The sequence below is a fragment of the Anoplopoma fimbria genome, chromosome 18 (assembly GCF_027596085.1).
Source record: "Anoplopoma fimbria isolate UVic2021 breed Golden Eagle Sablefish chromosome 18, Afim_UVic_2022, whole genome shotgun sequence".
Classification (NCBI taxonomy): domain Eukaryota; kingdom Metazoa; phylum Chordata; class Actinopteri; order Perciformes; family Anoplopomatidae; genus Anoplopoma; species Anoplopoma fimbria.
Window position 1 is genome coordinate 10909233 of NC_072466.1, and position 20024 is coordinate 10929256.

The 20024-nt window shown below is 41.7% G+C and overlaps 2 protein-coding genes across 3 annotated transcripts in view; both read right to left on the bottom strand.

Annotated features, from left to right (window-relative positions):
* Nucleotides 1–44: 44 nt before the first annotated feature.
* tmem181 (transmembrane protein 181) lies at nt 45–6793 on the bottom strand. Of its 2 annotated transcripts, none has more exons than XM_054618123.1 (17): nt 6566–6793; nt 5513–5616; nt 5240–5307; nt 4451–4541; nt 4166–4284; nt 3775–3891; nt 3520–3600; nt 3249–3348; nt 2875–3005; nt 2688–2779; nt 2537–2594; nt 2317–2419; nt 2173–2224; nt 1961–2043; nt 1756–1845; nt 1603–1669; nt 45–1514 (listed from the first exon to the last, which is right to left on the bottom strand). In XM_054618123.1, the coding sequence occupies exons 1-17, from the start codon at nt 6697–6699 to the stop codon at nt 1430–1432; spliced, it is 1575 nt and encodes a 524-aa protein (XP_054474098.1). In that variant the 5' UTR covers nt 6700–6793; the 3' UTR covers nt 45–1429. The 2 variants fall into 2 exon arrangements, with proteins under 2 accessions (XP_054474098.1, XP_054474096.1); XM_054618121.1 differs by lacking the exon at nt 6566–6793 and adding an exon at nt 5864–5986 and having other exon boundaries at nt 47–1514.
* A 2895-nt stretch (nt 6794–9688) lies between these two features.
* The window catches only part of tulp4a (TUB like protein 4a), a 29899-nt gene continuing 19563 nt past the window's right edge, over nt 9689–20024 (bottom strand). The window contains exons 6-14 of the mRNA XM_054618937.1: nt 18944–19051; nt 18563–18729; nt 17859–18083; nt 17390–17624; nt 15842–15986; nt 15086–15230; nt 14730–14823; nt 11137–14606; nt 9689–10970 (exon numbers count right to left, since the gene is read on the bottom strand). Coding sequence (XP_054474912.1) covers nt 10854–10970; nt 11137–14606; nt 14730–14823; nt 15086–15230; nt 15842–15986; nt 17390–17624; nt 17859–18083; nt 18563–18729; nt 18944–19051 — 4706 coding nt within the window. The 3' untranslated portion in view covers nt 9689–10853. The remainder of the gene's footprint in view (nt 10971–11136; nt 14607–14729; nt 14824–15085; nt 15231–15841; nt 15987–17389; nt 17625–17858; nt 18084–18562; nt 18730–18943; nt 19052–20024) is intronic.

The window sequence follows — 20024 nt, forward strand, 5'->3', positions numbered from 1 at the left end:
CATGTTGGCTATAATTTAATAAACTGTTATATTTTTACATTAAGCGCTAACGGATTAAAACAATACTGTGCTGTATACACCTTGCTTTATTAACATGTGACATGACAGAGTGCTACATGTACAGCTTTCATCTTATGAAGCAACAACAATTGTAGGAATTTCCAACATACTAGGACCCACAACAACCTCATTTAACCACTACATTCACACTGAAATAATCAAAAATGTTCATTTATGTCAAATCATTTTTACATTTGAGACGGCAGCCCATGTAAAAGAAACGGTAAGACAAGGCACCATCTTGATTATAATACATATTCACATGAATACATGAAACACATTTGTTTTGGTTGTTTTTGTCCATGATTTCCAGTTTTATGAAATAATAGAAAGGGCAGCAAATCTCACACTGTAAGTAATACAGGGAAAGTTATGGGGAAAAAAAAACAAAACGACTGCTTAAAAGAAAGTGTTCCACATAAGGCAAAATAGATTTGGCCAATGGTATATCTACGGTATGTGTGGAGATAAGAAATATTTAACTTGATAAGTCAGTAGTCCTCTACATTCGTTGTGTAAAATCCAAGCAATCCATCAAAAGCCATTCATCCAGGTAGTCAGATAATACAGTATCAAGTCGTCACTTTTTAGCTAAATAAGTTAAATTCTTAAACAAGGGCAATTACAAAGCTGCTTTCAGAGGGAAGTGGTAAGAGAGAAGTGAGACCTACCCCTCCTAAGAATCTCACTTTAAAAATAAGAAAACATGCCTGAGGAAAAAGAGAATTTGTCAGCAGCCAACATTGCTATGGCACTTTAATTCCCGTCCATCACTCATGTCAGTGATAGTTAGCCCAAAATGTGCGCTAACGGCTGCTACAGCATAAGCTTACTCTACTAGAATGTAACCCAGCTTTGTCCAGATATATGCATTCTCATTTTTCTCAGACTGTCAGTGAACAGAAAGTAACGGCAAAAACAACAAAGTGCAATAAAGAGACAGTAGTGGTTCAAGGCAAAGCATTCAAAATAACTTGATTTCACACACAAAAAAAATCCCCAAATTAATATTAGCACTTTACACAATTAATTCTATCTAACAGGTTGTGAAGATATGTTATGATGAAAAAAAATTGGCAAACGTGTAAAAATTATATCATTGAACATCATTTTGTTTCCTTTGTTTGTCAATGAGACGGAAAGCAAAAACAATGAAAAAAGGTGGATGGCTACTTGCCCCAACTTTCAGTAAAATACAGTACATTCAGTAGACATGAAACTTTTTTAAAAATATAATTATGTACACGTACAGTATATAATTTCATATTACCAATGCAAGTACTCCTTATTTACACATTCACAAGATAGTTGATTGTATTGTATTCCCATAGTTTCCAACAGGGACACAACAAGCCAATCAGAGACCTGATCAGTCACTGTCACTCTCATCCTGGTACTTGGCAGTTGCCTTGATAGCACGTCCGTTTTGTAAAGGCATGTCTTCATAATCACTCCTTTACAAAGACAAAGAAAACATAAGCTGGTTTAGGCAAGATCACACAGAATACTACGTCACAAACTGTAAAGTAAACAAATGCTTACCCATATATTACTTCATCATCCGAGTCATTTAGCATGGAGAAAGCAGGATTATCCTTCAACTGGGAGTCTGGGAAATTAAACAAAATCATTTTGGTTAATACATGACGTCATCTTTATTATCTACTGAATTTGAAACTGTAGTGTATTACCTACCATAAAGTGCATTTTTGGAGGGGGAATACACAAATGCCAATGTGTACAAGTAAAAGTTGAGTAGACCATAGAATGATAAAAATTCAGCTGGTATGTCTGGAGTTAAGGAACATTTTTCTCACTATTTAAGACATCAACATGGCATCAAACATGTTATACTTAAGTGAAATACTGGTTGAAATTAAATATTTTTTAAAAAAGATATAGTTTTGGTAATGAGTAGACAGTTCAGCGACAAAGTTGTCCTGGAGAGCCTTTGCGCCAAACCTCAGGTAGAGAATGACCATGCTGGAGGAGAAAGAGCAACAAGATCGACAGGATGAAACTAACAACAAAGAGCCTCATAAAACTTTAAAGAACTCCCACACACATACAAAGCAGGTTCTTTTAGGTTTTGGATTTTCCTTAAAAACACACCTTATAACAAGGACCACAAACGTCAGAGCTGTCAAAAACCTTAGCCGGAGATCTAGTGATTAAAAACACACAGCACATTAATGTTATCATACTAACAGCTTTTAACGTGAATCAAACACAGAGAGGTGTGTCGTGCTGGGATACCTGAGTAAGGCATGTTCTTGAGTTCAGTACAAGCTCTGACCACCAGGAAAACCAAGTAGAGGATGTAGAAGGCAACTACAATCAGGAAGAAGACCTTCATGCCCTGGAGAAACAACATGGGACGTCATTAAACTGCTGGGGAAATTAAGACGCAAACACCATGTGTACTAAATATAACAATACACCTTTACCACAACCTGTACCATTAAAACAGTCTCACCTGGAAGTTCACTATGTCTACTTTATACTGATAGGTAGGGTCTTGGAGTTCATTAACCCTGCAAATTAAGAAGAGGAGAGCAGATCTTTTCAGTCCTGTTTATATTCATAGTTTGCATCAGGCTTTTAGTGGCCAGTGGAAACAGACTTACGTTTGCCATATGCCCAGTGTAACCGCTGACAGCCACAGAAGACCTACAATAATCAGCTTAGGCAGGTAGAACGTTAGACATTTCCTCTCACCCTGTGGAGACAACATAAAAACACATGAAATAAGATTCATAATACGCTAAAAAATGAGAGGAAACCAGTTAAGTACATGTGTAGTACTGGACCCACCTGAACCCTGATTCCATGATAAACACAGAGCCAGAAGAGCAGCAGGGCGCACAGGAACAGAGCCTGGAAGAACGTGTCTAACATCCCCGGAAACCAGCTGTTCACCAGGAATGACAGCGGGAAAAATGGATCTGAACAGCAAAAGCAACAGAACACACTAAGCAACACACCTGACATTGAAATTGGACTTATTTTACAAAGGAAGGAACAAATGTTACATTGGCAGTTTACACATGAAATCACAACAGTTTGGCTGTGAATATAAAAAAGGTGCAGCTGTAATGGTTAAAATTAGCTATAATGGGGAAGCCAAATTGTACAGGTTGTATTTTATGGGTAAATATGACTTGAGGAGAGATAATACTGAAGCTCACCGTTGTAGAGTAACAGCATCGGGAGCAGGATAGACATCCACTTCTGTTCTATGCCCCAATCCCTCATAGAAAACTTCCTCAGTGAGTGTGCAAACAAACACTAGAACAGGCAAAGAAAAAAGTTTCAGTTATGCATTTGTCAAACACAGATTTTAAGTCATTGATTTAAACTGGTTATCTTTTGTGTACTGTCATGTTTTTGTCTGATTGCAATACTGGTAATGTGACATTTATGACGATTAAGAACTAATAAAGTAAATTGTGCTCTTACCGTCACCATAAAGGTCAACACCACAAAGACAAACCGGAACCAGATCTCCACTTGAGAAAAGGTGGGGTTGTACGTTTTCCACTGAAGAGGAATTTTAAAAACAAGAACAGAAGCAAAAGAAACAAAAAAAAAGTAAAAAGGCTGTGCTGACATGTGAGCACAAGCTATTATGAAAAAATGAAAAAAATACAACAAATAGACAACATCAGATTGTTTAATGAGCTGGAAATAGCAGCAGATTATTTTTTCACTTACCACAAACTTGACCTTGATTTCATACGTGATATTTTCAAGGCCGTTGAAGCTGACCATGACCTGGTACTGGGTGTAGTTCAGATAGCCAAGATGGAGCACAATGATCTCATCACATTTCTGTACAGAGAGACAGGAAACGCTGAGTCACTTTTTGCTCAGTCAACAATCCAACTGTAGTGTGCATCAATAAACTGCTCTGAGGATGTCACTGTGTTACGTGATGATCAAAATGCAATCCTGCACTCGTGGCTTAACTGGAACCTAATTTAATACTATTAATGACTTCACAAACACACTGCTCTGCTGGTTGCTGCCGCCTGAATAAATCATTTATGACAATCCAGCATACAGTGAGAGAGGAAGGTGGCTGGGTTTGCTGATTGAAACTTACATCCCCGCAGTGTAGCGTTCGTGATTTCTGGTGCACATTGTTGATGTGCATCACGCTGGCGTCCTGCATCACTCCCTTTAGCTCAACATTGATCTCGAATGGCTGCTGGAAGTCTCCCACTGACACAGACAGCATTAAACAAAGATGTTGTTATTAACCAAAAACAAGTATGTTTGCAAAATAATTAAAGAGAATGCTATTTCTTTCTCTGAGGTGAGTCATATTGCCTCAACATTCAAGTGTCATGATAACTGTTGTTATTTGTAGCTCATTCTGTGGTCTTACTATTGCTGTGTTCAGCCTGCATCACACAGGTGAGCCATAGCTGCTGGTTGTAGGTGGTGAGGGGAGGTGAGACTAGATTGAAGGGCCCAGTCTGAAAAACATACAAGAAATCAAATAATGAATTTACTAATCATTATAAGGGATACTTATCAATGGAAGTCACTATAACACACAATATGTTATTACAGTGAGAAAACATCTTTGCTTGGATCAAATTAAACGTTACATCTGTGCGTCTACAATGTACTGCAAGACAATCCACTCATACAAGCAGAAAGACATGCTCTTCAAATGGTTAAAACATTTTTTTAATCAGTTGTATACTGATGAAATGGCATCAGCTTTACAGACTTTGTTATAGAAAAATTAGAGATGAGATTGAGAAACATTCAAAAGGGGGTTACACAGGAAAACAGACACAGACACACAGACACACACACACACACACACACACACACACACACACACACACACACACACACACACACACACACACACACACACACACACACAACCAACCAAATGTAGGGCAAACAAAAACTAAAGACAAAGACTGAATTGCCAGAAAGCAGAGCATCTGTTCAAAGCTAATTCTGCATAAAAACATGTACTTGTGCATTACGGACAGTGGTAAAATCTGCAAACATCGCACAAATTCATCATCATGAATGTGATTGCATTTTTGCAAAAGTTAAGTGATTTCATCTATTCCACCCATCCCTGACAATTATATCAAATATGACCGTGTCCAGCTTGCTATTACTGTAACATACACCGTTTAAACCTTACCTTAACTGAGAGGTTTCTGAGAAGTAACTGATCACCACTGTGCTCTTGCTCAGTAATAACCTTGGGACCTACACAAATGAAGAAGACACAATGAATACATGTTTCACAAACTTAACCACTGGACCATCCAGTAGTGTCTAAAACACAGTTTGCATTCTTTAAGTATTATACTGTAAGTGTTATCAGAGCTAGATAACAGTAGGTGATGGAGAAAAGCTGCAGTTTAAAGGTCTTCTGACCAACACCCAGCTTGTGTCCGGGTTGCAGACATACCTGCAATTCCAATGAAGATTGTGAGGCCAAAGCAGATCAGGAAAAACACGAAGACCAAGACAAAATGTCTTTTGGACAGGGTGTAGAGCCGCATGGGGGCCAGTCTGTCAGAGGGAGACATGCATTGGAAATTGAACACACTACAAAAACCACAAAACAGAGAGAGTGACGTGTGTTTCTTCTGTGGGTAACGTGGTTAGCTGACTGTAGTTCAGCTGAGGGCATGTCAACACTGCTAGCTGCCATGCTAGTTTAATGCTAACAGTAACAGATGGTAGTAAAGAGCTACAGAGTGGTTCTAACACAGGCCGCTGACACGTCGTGAACCTCGGCCACACGTCTCACACTTACTGCTCCATGTCTCTCGGTTCGCGGTGCCGGTGCCGACAAGAAAAAACGGGAACCAGTTAGCAGCGAATCCACATCCGCGTATCAACATCAGTCTGCGACAACTGGAATGCAACGTCATCGAATGGGCGGGGCCTTGGTCACGTGGTCTCCTCCGTTCAGGGTTTATCGACGCTCTATCTATTTGGTCCGTATGCGTCGTGCGTAACGCGGTTGCGTCATACGTCAAGGCTGATTTTTTTTTTTAATTTCTAATGAGCTAAAAAAAATAATGTAATAAATTATTATTATTATTATTTTTTTTTTTTTAAATTTAAACAGCACATACATTTTTAAAGTATGCATATGGTGATTTATTACCGTTTAATGCAGATGTAGTCTGTGGACAATTCACACACTTGTTGCCTTTGATGGGAATGAAAAGGCCCCTACCACGTTTAAAGATTATCCAAACATTTAGTACATTATGAAAATAATTCCCACTGATTTGTTTTCTATTTCAGGACTGCTCTAGCCCTTTAGTCTGGCATCACATACAATATAAAGCGACAACATACAACACAATACACGAGTTTAGATTCAAAGAGCCAAAACCTCATGTTTATCTTCCATCATTGCACAACAGGCTTCTATTATAACAACTGTTCCTCTTCAAAGGTGCACATTGCTCAAAGCCTCAGTACTGAAACGCAGCCATTGACCCACCTGTAAAAGCGATCATCCCGGTAAGGCGTCAGGTCCTCCTTCAGCTCGCTGTAGGCCTCCTGGATCTTCCTGCAGAAGTGTTTGAGCTCGGTGTACAGAGGGTTCTCCAGGCCGGACGAGTAGTCGGTGTCCATCGTTACATCGAGCCGTCTGGCGGCTGAAAAATGGCGATGAGGGGGGAAACACAACACCCGCAGCCCGCAGAGCTCCGCACAGTGACAGCTCTGTATTGTTACGTCGTTTAAATGAAAATGCAGCCCAAGCTGTTTTGTTTGTGTTGGTTCAAAGAAAGAAAAAGCGTTAAAAAAAACAAAAAAAAAACTGGGGTGGCGGAAGCGCATAGAAAACACACGGGAGGAGGGTCACGTGATCTGAGTTCAGCACCACGGACAGAGAGAGAGAGAGAGAGAGAGAGAGAGAGAGAGAGAGAGAGAGAGAGAGAGATGCCTCTAATGACAGCAGGGACACCACAGACATCAATGTGGTCAGTAGTATGTGTGTGTGTGTGTGTGTGTGTGTGTGTGTGTGTGTGTGTGTGTGTGTGTGTGTGTGTGTGTGTGTGTGTGTGTGTGTGTGTGTGTGTGTGGCCCCAAAGACACACTTGTCCAAGTATGTCAATCTTACACTCAACCCATCAATGACTACGTTTACAAATCACATTTACAGCATTTACTTAATAAATAAACCCAAGTTAGCGTCTAGTTGGGGCGTGGAGAATCCTTAATCGAGTAGCTCTTATACTATACATTTCTTTTTTGTAATCATACGTTTCTAAGTCTACGGCTTTGTTTCTTCTCAGTACGAGCAATATGAAGTCACACTTGCGAGACACTAAGAAACCTTCTCACATATATGACATAAACACACAATATTAAAATCGTGAGTAAGGGTGTCATCATTATGAGACGGTAAGTCAAAACTGTGTTTGAGGGTCCTGATATTGTGCATGCTCATTCACTGGCCTGACTTACTGGGACACTTTAATTGAACTGGGCCATTGTTAGAGCTGCTACACGCAGGTTGTAACCAAGCTGTATCTTAACATGTAAGAGGATGTGTATATGTTTTTAAAATTCTGATTAAAGGCTTTTACGTTTTTGCCAAAAGAGTGCCTTATACCTTTTTTTTTAAGCTTTTGTGTTCCTTTTGTGTCCTCTATCAAAGAGTACCTTTATTGCACTTGTTTGATCATCAGGGCACTCCGGTCCTTTTCTTTTTTTGAAGGCATGTATTTGCTTTTTGAGACAATAGAGCCACATTGTGTAAACTCTAGTCCAGTCCAACAGCCTGCTAGGTTTGGACAGTGCCATCTCTTAATTCAACAATAATAATGGATCTATTAAGGAAACAAGACTGCATTCTTTTTCGGAAAACAATGACATTTTATTCAAAAGATGCGTGACATATACAATTATAAAATAATTTACATGGCATGCCTTACTATCCATTCACTATAAACGTTCAGTCACCAAATCAGACTCTTTTCAAGTGTTTTTGTCATTTAAGTCTACATCTACAAATACAAAGCACATACCTTCTATAAAGAAAAGCCAAATCCTATATTATCTACAACAGGTCATCTCAGAAAATCAGTTTAAAGTGAATCCTTAACCTAAGTCCGTAGGCATTTCTTAACATGAACTCAGTGGCTTACACTTGTGAACTTCTTTGAACGATGTTTGTGTACGTGTGTGTGTATGTGTAAGAAGCCATGACCACACACATTTAAAGATAATAGATTTAACACTGATGGGATTGGTAGACTGCACAGTTGAATACAGACACACCTTGACTTGACAGTTACACTCTACACAACTATTCTACCAACTACACTAAACTGGGCACTTACTCATTCACATCTTTTCCATCCAATGCAAACTTCACAAAACACAGAAAAATTTGCCCGTTCCCAAACCCCCCCCCCCCTGACCTAACCCGAACTTCCCGTCTCACAATTTGGGCTACACACAATTTATCAACACAAAGCAATGTTCAGAAAACTCCACAATATACAGTATATATAGATACTATATCTCCTTCAGGAAATAATCTCATAAATAAAATGTACAGACCAGCAACTGAGATGCTGAACTAAAAGAATGGTATCAAACTGTGGTCAAAATTGATGACAAAGTATTTTTCCCTCCAAATAAAATATTGCACAACTAACACAAAAAATGGATATTTTCTTTATGACATGCTCATCTTCTTTTCATTTTATAGGATCAAAGAGACTTTTTGAAATTCTTTTTTTTCAATCAACATCCCTACAACGCCCATCTGACAGACATGCATCTTGTTGTGATACAGAAAGATCACACTAAAAAGTTTAATAATCTCATCAATTCAGAGACCAAAGCAGAGCTTGTCCAAGGTGAAAGCTTTTGTTTATATGAAGAATTACATTACAATTCCTTCTAGGCCCATTTTTTCTTTTAACTATACATTTTTTGCAAATGCATATTTTGGCACAAAGGTTAGGGGTGACACTAGTCACACCTGCCTAATATTACTGCCCTTCTTAGATGTTTTTTTGCTATTACCTTAAACAGATAAAAACCTATTTATATATATTTGCAATGTGCCTAATCATTTATTTTGCCCATGGATCTATCAGCTGGCTTCGCTCTGTGTCCTTAGCTCAACACAAATACAAGCTTGACTTGCTGAAAAAACAAAACAACAAAAAAAACAGCTTTTCAGATTTCAGTGTCAGCTTACTAAATGAACAGATTTCAATAGCTTCATCCCTCATTGGAGTTCTGATTTCAAATATTCAGCCACAATGATTTCAGCTTAACTGTTAACTTTTTTTTGTGGTTGTAGCTGTTGAGTTAAACAGCTACAACACAGCGTTGCTCCACACCTGAAATTACACTTAAAACACAGTGAAAACAGGCGTAAACAGACATCCGCCCAAAGTCACCCACGTCTCTTTACAACATTTACATACGACTGATATGTATTTACATGACTTCTGAAAAGAGTATGTAATGGCATAGGTGAAATATACAAAAATATTTCCTGTACCTTGTTTACATGTTTTAGTGTGGTCTTAAAGAGCGGGGACAGCCCCCTGTCCCCCCCCCCACCCCACCCCACCCCACACCCCAACTACACACTCACTTCACAGAAGTGACAGCAGGTGACAAATCACTTCATGCCAGAGGTTAAGTTGTTCAATCCAGGCCTTGGCAACTTCTTTTGCGCCTGTGTCACCGTATGTAGATATTTCACTAAGTGCAGGACATATCAGTCAAAGCTTTTCAGTACACCCCTTCCACCTTAATTACCCAAGACTACACGGCAATATTCAAATTCAGCCCCCGGTTCTCCCAAATAAAGCAGGTACGTTGAAAACCATGTTGACAGGGTGTGAAGATTGTACATCACAAACAATGACAATAATGTTAAAATTCATATCGGAATAGATAAGGAACAAAATGTACATATAAATTAATCCACGTAGCAGAGTAACACTTCTTCCTTCAAAGTCACAGGAAAATATATGGAAAAGACTGCAGTTCAACTTATCTGTATTTACTACTTGACCTCCCCACGTTTTTAACAGTGACACACCTTTTACTACAGTGAAATGTGTGACCTCTTAGTAGTGCTCCTAAATGATGCATAATATCTAAGCCTCAATTCCAACCAAGATGGATTGAGATAGTAACAAAAGGAATGGCAGAGAGCAGAAACAAAAATACCCTCCTACCCTCCATGATGTTTAGTCATTTAATAAAATCCTAAAAGCAAAAGCAGTATAATAAAGTGGTAACTGTTTCACTGAAGTTTGTACAGCAATGGATTTCAGTGCCCAGTAGTACCTGTACGCTCTAGGAAAAAAACACAACGGTGATCTCCAGAGTGTGGTTTTCAAGTATTACTGCTGCTTCTTTTGAAAACTGCACCTTGACAATTCTTCTCTCAGTTAACCGATCGGTTATCATGTCTACAAGCTTCTTCTAGCTAAAGCAGCATTTATTTGCATGATGATTACCTAAGCTCAGCTCTTTGGCCCTACATGCATTGCAAGGTGCCACTGACTGCCAAACGGAGCCAATCGGAGGGCATCCTTGGCGATGCAGCCAATGCTTATTGCACCAACTCTAGTGGCAGCATTGTGTAGTGCAGCATGATTGTTTCTCTCTCTATGACCAGGGCTGATTGAAGTCTTCTCTCCAAAATCAAAGTTTATTAATCTCAAATGAAACAACTGTGTCCCTTCAACAGATTGCATTTAAATCCCAGATATAACTCAGGGTAAACAGGGAGGGGGGACATCTCATTTGAGGCGCTGTGTAACGTTTGCTAAAGCCACTGCAAATGCCTGCACAGCGGAGAAGGGATACTGAAAGTCCAGGATGTAGGCATTGCCATCAATCCTGCCGAACTGCATCACCTGTGTAGAAAAACAAACAAACAAAAAAGTTAATACAGGGTGTAGAAGCTACTTTCAAAAACATAATATCCTTGTGCACACAGTATTTCACTTGAATACTTGTAATGGTCATTTCAGTTTACAGAACATGCAGTAGATAATATTCCTTGTACAAGAGCTCTCTTACCTGTCTGCCCTCCAGTTCAATTTGAAAGTTCTTGGCAGACTCCTGTGTGACGCGTCCACCAAAGTCCAGCTGGTAGACCTGCGTGGCTTCATTCCACAGTGGCTGCTTGTTGGCCATGACATACACAAAACCCTGGCTGCCCAGCCCTCGGTCCTCCTTCTCGTTGGCCTTTCGACACTTGATCTCGTCCAGCTCACTGGCAGCCCTCAAGTTCCTCTTACTCTTCCAGCCCTTCTTACCACTCTGGCACTGATTGAGCAGCTCGTCTCCGCTGATGAACAGCTCCGGCTCACTTTCTGAACTGTCTTGGAACTCGCTATTGGCAGTAGCCTTATTCAGCTTCTTGGTCTTCAGCTGCTGCTCTTTCTGTCCCTTCAGCTTCTTCTTGTCCCTTCCTCCCAGCCGCGGACTAGAGATGAGCGAGTTGAAATCACCTAAAGCTCGGCCCTCCTTTTTCAACTTGCTCCCTTCAGCCAAAGGCGGCACGTTAGCCTCCTCAGCGCGCCCATCAACCCGCTTGCGGTTCTTCTTGCCGAACTTCTCAGACCGCTGTGGAACAGGGCTCTCAGTCAAGGACAGCACCTCCTGAAAACCTTCCCCAGCCTCTGCCATGGCCTCTTGTAATCCTCCATGGCTCTGCAGCTCTGCTGGTTGTGGCGGTGGGGGAGGTGGAGGGGGAGGCGGCGAAAGAACCTTTTTGTCTACTGCCATGTGGGAGGCTTTGGGTGGTAGTGGCACTGCAGGGCTGGGCATAGGCGGGCAAGAATTATAGGTACCCCAAGGAGTGTGAAGGGAAATAGGGGGAATGGGGAGCCCGGCACAAGAACTTCCTCCTGGATACATGGGTGGGAGTGGGCAGCAGGCTAGGTTTGCAAGGTTTGCAGGGTAACCAGGCGGTAGTACAAGGGTTGCATCCTGTTGTGGGAAGGGGACCGGTGCAACCATCTCCTTTGGGGAGGAGCAGGGGCGTGGTGACCCTGGCATTGGCTGTAGCTGGGCTCCAGAATAGACAGATGTTGGAGGGTACTGGAGAGTGATTTGGTAGCCTGCAGCTGCTGCAGCAGCTTGAAATGACGCAGCACTTGGGCTGGTGGGGGACTTTGGAGAAAGGACAAAAGGCAGCCTGGACACATCCAAGTGCTGAGCTGGGCTAAGAATAAGTGGGGGTGGTTTGTGGGGACCAGGGGGTCCGGGGGGTCCAGTGGGATTCAGCCCTGCTGTCCGTTCCTGAGGAACCCACACCTCCTCTGTGGCAGCTGGGTCCCACTGATAGGGAGGTGGGCGTTTGACAACCAGCCCCGGTGCATCATTTCCTCCCAGCGCCAGATTCCTCAGTGACTGGTTGAGGCTTTCATCCTCAGTAAACGCTGAATTAATATAATCAGCCCTGTCTCTGTTACCTCCTCCTCCTGCTGAAGAACCAGATCCTTCAAGAGAGCTCAGCAGGCTGTAAGAGGACTGGGAGGACAGAGTGTTAGCGCTGTTGGAGTGAACAATTACTGTGCTGTGTAGTGCCCCATTCCCTGGAGGGAAATCCTGTCTGATAATAGTTCCTCCTGCTATTCCATTAGTGCTCCCTGGGGCAGTGCTTCCAACACTAGATCCACTGCTACACTGACTGCAGGTGTATAAGGCTGTTGGCACCCTCTGCTGGAACGAGGCTGCTAGTGCACTATTATTTTTAGCCTTAGGAGGCAATGGTCTGGGCGGCTCCAGCATCTGGGAAACTTTTAGAGCGGCCTCTCGGCTGTTCCTCCTGAGAGTGGCATGGATCAGACTGCTGTCGAGCCTCTGTCCAGGGTTCCTGCCGACAGCGCCGTTCTGATTGGCTGGGTCAGGGTATGGGGGCGGGTCTCCACTGGGTATGGAATAGCGAGGTGCTGTGAGTCTGTTGAGTGTGGCAGAGGTATAGGGCAGCTGGATCTTCTTGTCAGCTGAGTTGGTGGATGACGAGGAGGTGACCCTGAGAGTGGCAGAGCTGCCAGGTCCCTGGAGTGTGTAGACATTCTGATTGCATACAAGGCGCGTGCGTGGACGACATACTTCCTCCACATTCCCACTGCTGTCAAATGTTGTTATCCTCTCATATCCCAGTGGTGTGGGGTACTGCGCTTGTTGCTGACCTGAAGGATAAAGAGATAACTCTCCCTTCTTCAGACAAAGGTCACCAGGGGGAGGAGTCCCACTGGTGCTCCCTCCTGTTCCAGATGCCGGATTGGAGGCTGCAGCGGCGGCTGATGCTGCTGCAGCAGCAGCCACAGCGGCAGCCACTGTCCCGGGGTAAGGGGGCGGGGGGTTCATCTTGCTGAGCTCCAGAGGTGCACTGAACACCACTGTATCACCCTCAGCCAGCTGTGGAATTGACCGAGTGGTTTTGATTTTAAGTAGGTGCTCGTGTTCCCCCCCCACTGCTCTCTCAACCACTAAATCAGCAGGTGTATGAGGGATCTGTATCTGCAGCGCCCCCTGCTGGAGCTGGTGCACAGTCGCACCCGACGGCTGTCCTGATGACATAGAGGGAACAGGGATTTGAATCTGAAACTGCTGTTGCTGAAGTTGATGGTGGTGGTGCTGTTGTTGTTGTTGCATCTGATGCTGCTGCTGTGTTTGCTGTTGATGATGTATTTGTTGCTGCAGTTGCTGCTGAATTTGTTGATGCTGCTGTTGTAGTTGTTGCTGCTGCTGTATGTGCTGCTGGAGCTGATGTTGATGCTGCTGCTGCATGTGTTGGAGCTGCTGCTGAATGTGCTGTTGCTGAAGCTGCTGCTGCTGTTGTAAGTGTTGGTGTTGGAGTATCTGCTGCTGCTGCTGTTGGAGTTGGTGCTGCTGCTGTTGAAGTTGCTGTTGCTGCTGAAGCTGTTGGTGCTGGTGCTGAATTTGTTGTTGGTGTTGTAGTTGTTGTAGTTGTTGGTGTTGCTGCTGCTGTTGTTGTTGTTGATGGTGGCTTGGTTGTTGTTGATGGTGGCTTGGTTGTTGTTGCTGTTGTTGTGAAGGATGATGAGAAGGTGGAGGCCCCACCATAAGGCGACTCATTTCTAGTCCCCCAAAGATGACCTGACCAGGACTGGTGTACCTGGTGGGAACAGTGTACTGGGCTGTCAGGATGGTGTCCTGGCTTTGGTCTGACCCACCAGCAGCGGCCCCAGCAGGGGTTGCTGTGGGATTCGTTAGGACATCCAGCTGAACATTTTGATTGGCTAGGAGTGACTGGACCAGACCAATGCTTTGGGCGGGGGACATGGCCTGGGCGGGACTATGGATGGGGGCAATAGGGATGTTGACGGTGCAGGGCGGGTTGTCATCTGTGCTACCAGCAGGTCCCGTGACAGGCAGGTCGTCTTCATCCTCACTGAACACATTGGGACTGAAGACGGGCAGATTGATGTAGTCCATGGAGATTTTCCGCACCTCTGGCAGGTAGATGGTCATCTGTCTGGGCTGTAGATGGAGGAGGCTTGTCTTATAGATGACTGAGGGGAGCGAGACAGAGTATGAATGATAAAAATAAAGGCAATTGAGAAATTTGGCTAACTAAAATGAATGATGACATCTATTTATTAATTAATGCTAAAGGTGAAGTTGGTGATTGTTACCTGCACCCAGATTAGTTGGCAAGAATGTGGCGAGTCCCACAATCTTGAACTTTGTTCCCCAAATATTGGATGTGACCTGAGCAAGGTAATTTTGCTGCAAAAAAATAAAAGAATCATATTATTTTCTATGAAAACATTCACAACAACCTACAGAATAAATATAATTCTAATAGTGAAATGTGTGAGTTTATCATCAAACAAAAATCTTCCCCCAGGCAACCTGGTCAATCCATAGCTGATGGCCCTCACAGGCTTCCCACAATCCAACACTGCCAAGTGTGTTTGATTTAATTATACATATTTAGCACCGTAGATCCAGGAGAAAATATTGATTCAGTTAAAAAAATATGTGTTACCTGAGTGATGTCATCTAGAGGAAATTCCCTCCGTGTTAGACTAGGTGACCCAATTGAGGGTTTCCGTATAGGTAACCGTGGTGACCTGGATATCTCTTGTGTAGCGCGGGATAGTTTGGGCGATTTTCTGGGATCTATGTTGATCCTGTTGGAAAAGGGACAAACTAAGTCTCTACAGAAGAGGTAGCAAATACAAAAAGAAGGTTTAGGCATGCAGTGAACCAAAAAACAAGTGTAGAACATTCCATTACACATTTATGTTAAGGGTTAACAATATAGGAATTAAGGTTAAGAGTTCAAAAACTGCTGGAATGTCGCACTAATGACAAACTATATTCAGGGTAAATTCTGGTATTGCTATGTATTTGGCAGAAACGTTAATCAAAGCGATTAATACACATTTATTTCAAAAGTGAATATTGTTATCTTTTCATGCTGTTGAAAGATAAAGCGACAGCAATCGCAGACATCTGCATGCATGCTTAGGTTGTCTGTTGTCGCAGAAGCATCTAAACAACAATGTCGGAAATGAAATGTTTAAAAAAAATTGAAATCAGTACAAAAATAGTTTCTTGATTCAAACTGAATAAATATTTAAAGCAAACATTGACTTGATTTATTTATTATTGTGTGGAAGGAACTAAATAACCTCTTGTTCATTTTAAAAAGACCATTGGCTGCTATGTTTCATATAAATAAAGAAAATATAGTTAAAGATGACATGCTACAGTTCACACAGGTCAGGTGTCTGGTTACCTGGGCAGTTTGGGGGATTTGCTACCCCTGGATATTTTTGGAGATTTCTTGCCAACCCAGTCGTCACTCAGCTCGATGTCACTGGAGTCTGAGCAGTTACAGCTGTCAATCATGGCGGATATCAGACTGTTGCCATATATCTCATCTGAGGAGAGAAAACAAGATGGCGGATGGAAAGAATGGAGTTAATTGTGAGTAAATAGATTGTAAATGTGTAGATCTCAAGATAAGGTTTACTAGTGGCAATATTTGTTCTATCATTTTCAATGATGAAGCAAACCTTTGCCACCTTGATGCTTAAAATCATACTTTGAAACAGCAATATTATGAACATTTCAGCCAGAATCAAATGGTATTATCCAGAGGACTAAATCAGCGAGGAAAGACAGAAGTACAAGCATGAGATGCTCCACAAACTGTCAGTCTTTGGGAAATATTACAATAAAGTTGGCATTGCAGGAAATCTATTTTAACAACCTGGAGACAGGCACCTTCATATTGTTTACAAATCGTGAAGGCGGCAACAATGTTCAACCATTTCTACAGATAAACATTTAGACCCATTTAGTCCAAACCATATTTTCAGTAGTCTCAATTCCTCTCTTACTCATTCATATGGAGTCTCTGGACCACTGCAGCTCCAGTTTAGGTCAAGCTAATTTATTTGATGGGCATTAAAGTGTGAACGGGCTGGAACCATTTCATGGCTGGCTTCATTTATCACTGTATGGGCAGGATGTGGGTTGATTTATGAGAAACCCAGGGGCCATCAGAGCGCCCATTAAGCAGCTTTTAATTAACATGGGCCCAGTCTGCCCTATGTGACTAAAACATACTCACTCTCTAAGTGCCAACTCAAGAAACTCAAATAACTGGAAAAGTACTGGAGCCGGAAACGTGTCTGTGAGGAATACATTTAGCCATTCTGTTTGAATCTTTACAAATGGTAAAACATGTATTGTGTATGTGTTATGATTTCAACACATTCAAACCCAATTTGATTGTTATTATCAAAAACAAAGTTAAAAAAAGGGTTCTTGAACATTTCCAATCAAACTCAGTTTTACAGAGGGCATTAATAGCTCATTGAACAAGGAGATGGGAGTAACGGATTCTTAAATACTTTATTGTTATGAAAGTTCAACTAATTAAATGTAAAGATATTATTAATAGAAAATAGAAAAACATATTGGAATATCAACTATTGTTATCTCTGCTGAATCAACATATATGAGGGCATGATTTACTCGTCCCTCCTCTTTTGTGTCTTGTTTAGGGAGGTAACTTCTTTAAAACTCATGTGCCACCTTTACCCATTTAATGATAAATTAATTCATCTTAACTCTTATATATACCCCTGGACTTTAATAGCTCAATTAAGTTTCAGCAAGATTTCTGCTCATGGTCAAAACTGTTTGCACGTTCAAAACATGTACCAAATATCGGTGTTCTCTGAAAAATGTAATATTTTGAGAAAAACAGTTGTAATATTAAGAGAATAAAGTCATCATATTTCAAGTTGCCAAAATGGAGGAACATCTGTTTTACCTGTTTTCCCATCTGTCTTGGGGTCCATAATGACAAACTCTGGACGCAGTTTACTTATTCGTCGGCCTTTGAGGATAGGCACGAGACCTCCTAGGTACTCCAGGTAAAGAGTGTAGCAGGGCCCCCCCACCTCCGGGTTATCTTCCGTACGCTTCATTGTACAGTGCAGACGCTCGTTTCCAGCTGTTGGGTAGCTCACAAAATCTCTCATGTTGTTGGGATCAGGGATGGGGGGCTGAATGAGAAAACATGGGTTTGCAGTTAAGTTCATGCTAGCAAAACAATTTGAGTTGGAGTGTACTGCTGTATAAATTTATCACGCTTAGCTACAATTTGCCTGGGTTTATTTGGAGTGTAGACCAACATAAGAAAGCTATGAAAGCAATGCTGTGCATAAAGTACATTTCCAGGAAATCTATACATTTTATGATTTTTTTTATGGTTGTAACACCCTCCTGATGTTTGTTACCTTGATGGTGGGGACAAAAGCAGTAGTGACGTAAGAACAGAGGCGGGAAGGCATGGTGAGCTTGGCAACATCTTTTTCCTCCTTCACTGCTGTGGCGATGCCCTGCTGGCAGATTAGCTGCAGGCTGGCAACGCGGTGCTCCACTCGCACCACATAGAGCGCCGGGCCACAGGCCAAGAACAGACGAGAGTCCCGGTGACCCCAACACAGCGTAGTGATGGGGCGCTGCAGGGTGACGGAGGAGATGCATTGGAGGGAGAGGAAGATGTGTTTTGTCACATTTATTACATCCTTGCTAAATTTCAATGTCCAGCATTAAATATGGGTTAAAGTGAAGGTTTCTGACTGTTATGGTTCTGATTTAAGTCTTCACTGAACTTGGCATATAAAGTACATTTCTTGAGTAAATTCTAAAAACAGCAGTCTTCCGCAAAAAAAATAAGCATCTGTAAGTTTGTGTTGTTTACAGCAGTCAAGTTTCTAAATTTAAACAGTTACTTTATGTTAGTCTATTACTTCACTACTTACTTTCCAAAGAGCCTTAAAAAGTATTTTGTCTAGGTTTTTTTCTCAAGCTAGTGACATCTTAGGTCTACTAATACATATTGAGTCTTCTCACTGGAGGAAGGGAAATACAATACGTGCATTTCTACGGTGACCCAGACTACTCATTAGTCAGGTTTGATCCTGTTAAAGTTGATCACCTGTGCTGGTGTGTCCAGTGTGTAGATGTGTTCACCCCGAACGTTGTAGAACTTAACAAGTGCGTTCCTGGTGGGGGGAGGACAGGAGGGCTCGGAGGAGAGGATGGTCCTCTCCATCCCCGCCACTGCAAGGATGTCCCCCTGTGAGCACCACTGGACCACCACATCTACAGCACAAGTCACGGGGGTAAAAGCCACCATAATGTCATTCACATTAACATATGGAGGCAATTTAGATAAAAAGATAGAAAACACAAAATTCCTTGAGACATAATTCGTAAATATGTAGAAATAAAAGACTGAGTGATGAAATTAAACAAAAGAGAGAGACACAGTCGCTGGAACACTTGGCCGTGCAGTAATGATAAGACACCCACAAACCTTTCAGACCGGTGCGGATGAGGATGGGAGAGAGGTCGTCATAGTTGTTCATCAGGCTGATGTCTCCAGAAGTGAAGCTGACTGTCAACAGTGGTTTCTGGCTGTGCACTGGGAAAAGACAAAAGTACACAAAACAGCGTAAGCAGGTAATGTGAGAGCAACAAAATGACATGTGTGACAGTTTAAAGTACACGGTGCAATCTGTTAATAAAGAAAATTATTCCTTGGATGTTTTCACATTTAAGTGTAGTGTATTTAAGGGAAGTGGATAGTGGAAGTCAATCAATGTCTATCAAGGGAGGACTAGTGTTAAAATTATAAACTCCTGTGCACTGAATAAAATACAATAGTTAACTCTACATTAATATTATCTGGGGGTTTAACTTTATATGGCACAATATAGGGAGTAAGTCACAATCTAGCCTGACATGAAATAAGGGAAGGGCTGAATCAATTAGTCAAAAGACGAAAAAAATCATTTCGTAAACATTTTATTAATGTATTCTATTTTTCAAGCAAAAACAGCAAAAATGGCCCAGTTACAGCTTCTTAATTGTGAGGATTTGCTGAATTTCTTTGTCTTATGTGATGGTAAACTGAACATCTTTTTTGAAGTGCTGGTTCAACAAAATAAGCAAATTTGATGGCATCACCTTGGGATTTAGAAAATTGTGATGAGGCTTTACCCTTGCATTTTATAAAGGATAAGATGATTAATATGCATTTCAAGATTAGGCATTTCATAAATATTGTCTGTCTGTGTGTGTGTGTGTGTGTTCTTTTGTGATTACTGTAGAGGTAGGTGGGGGCTGTTATAGGAGAGGCAAGGACAGTTCCATATCCTTGGCAGTTTCCACTGTGTCCGATTCATGAGAACACACTATTTCACTAACATGCTCAGCACATCTCACAGCTGCTGCACTTATAACTGCAAACAAGTGGCATTCTCACTCAAACTGCTACATATTAAACATCCTCAGACAGGCACCCATACGTTTTCCATTGAGACATCCTTTAGTCTGTCCTCTCACCAGCAAAGACCAAAATACCAACATAAATGAAATATCTACCTCTGAAATTG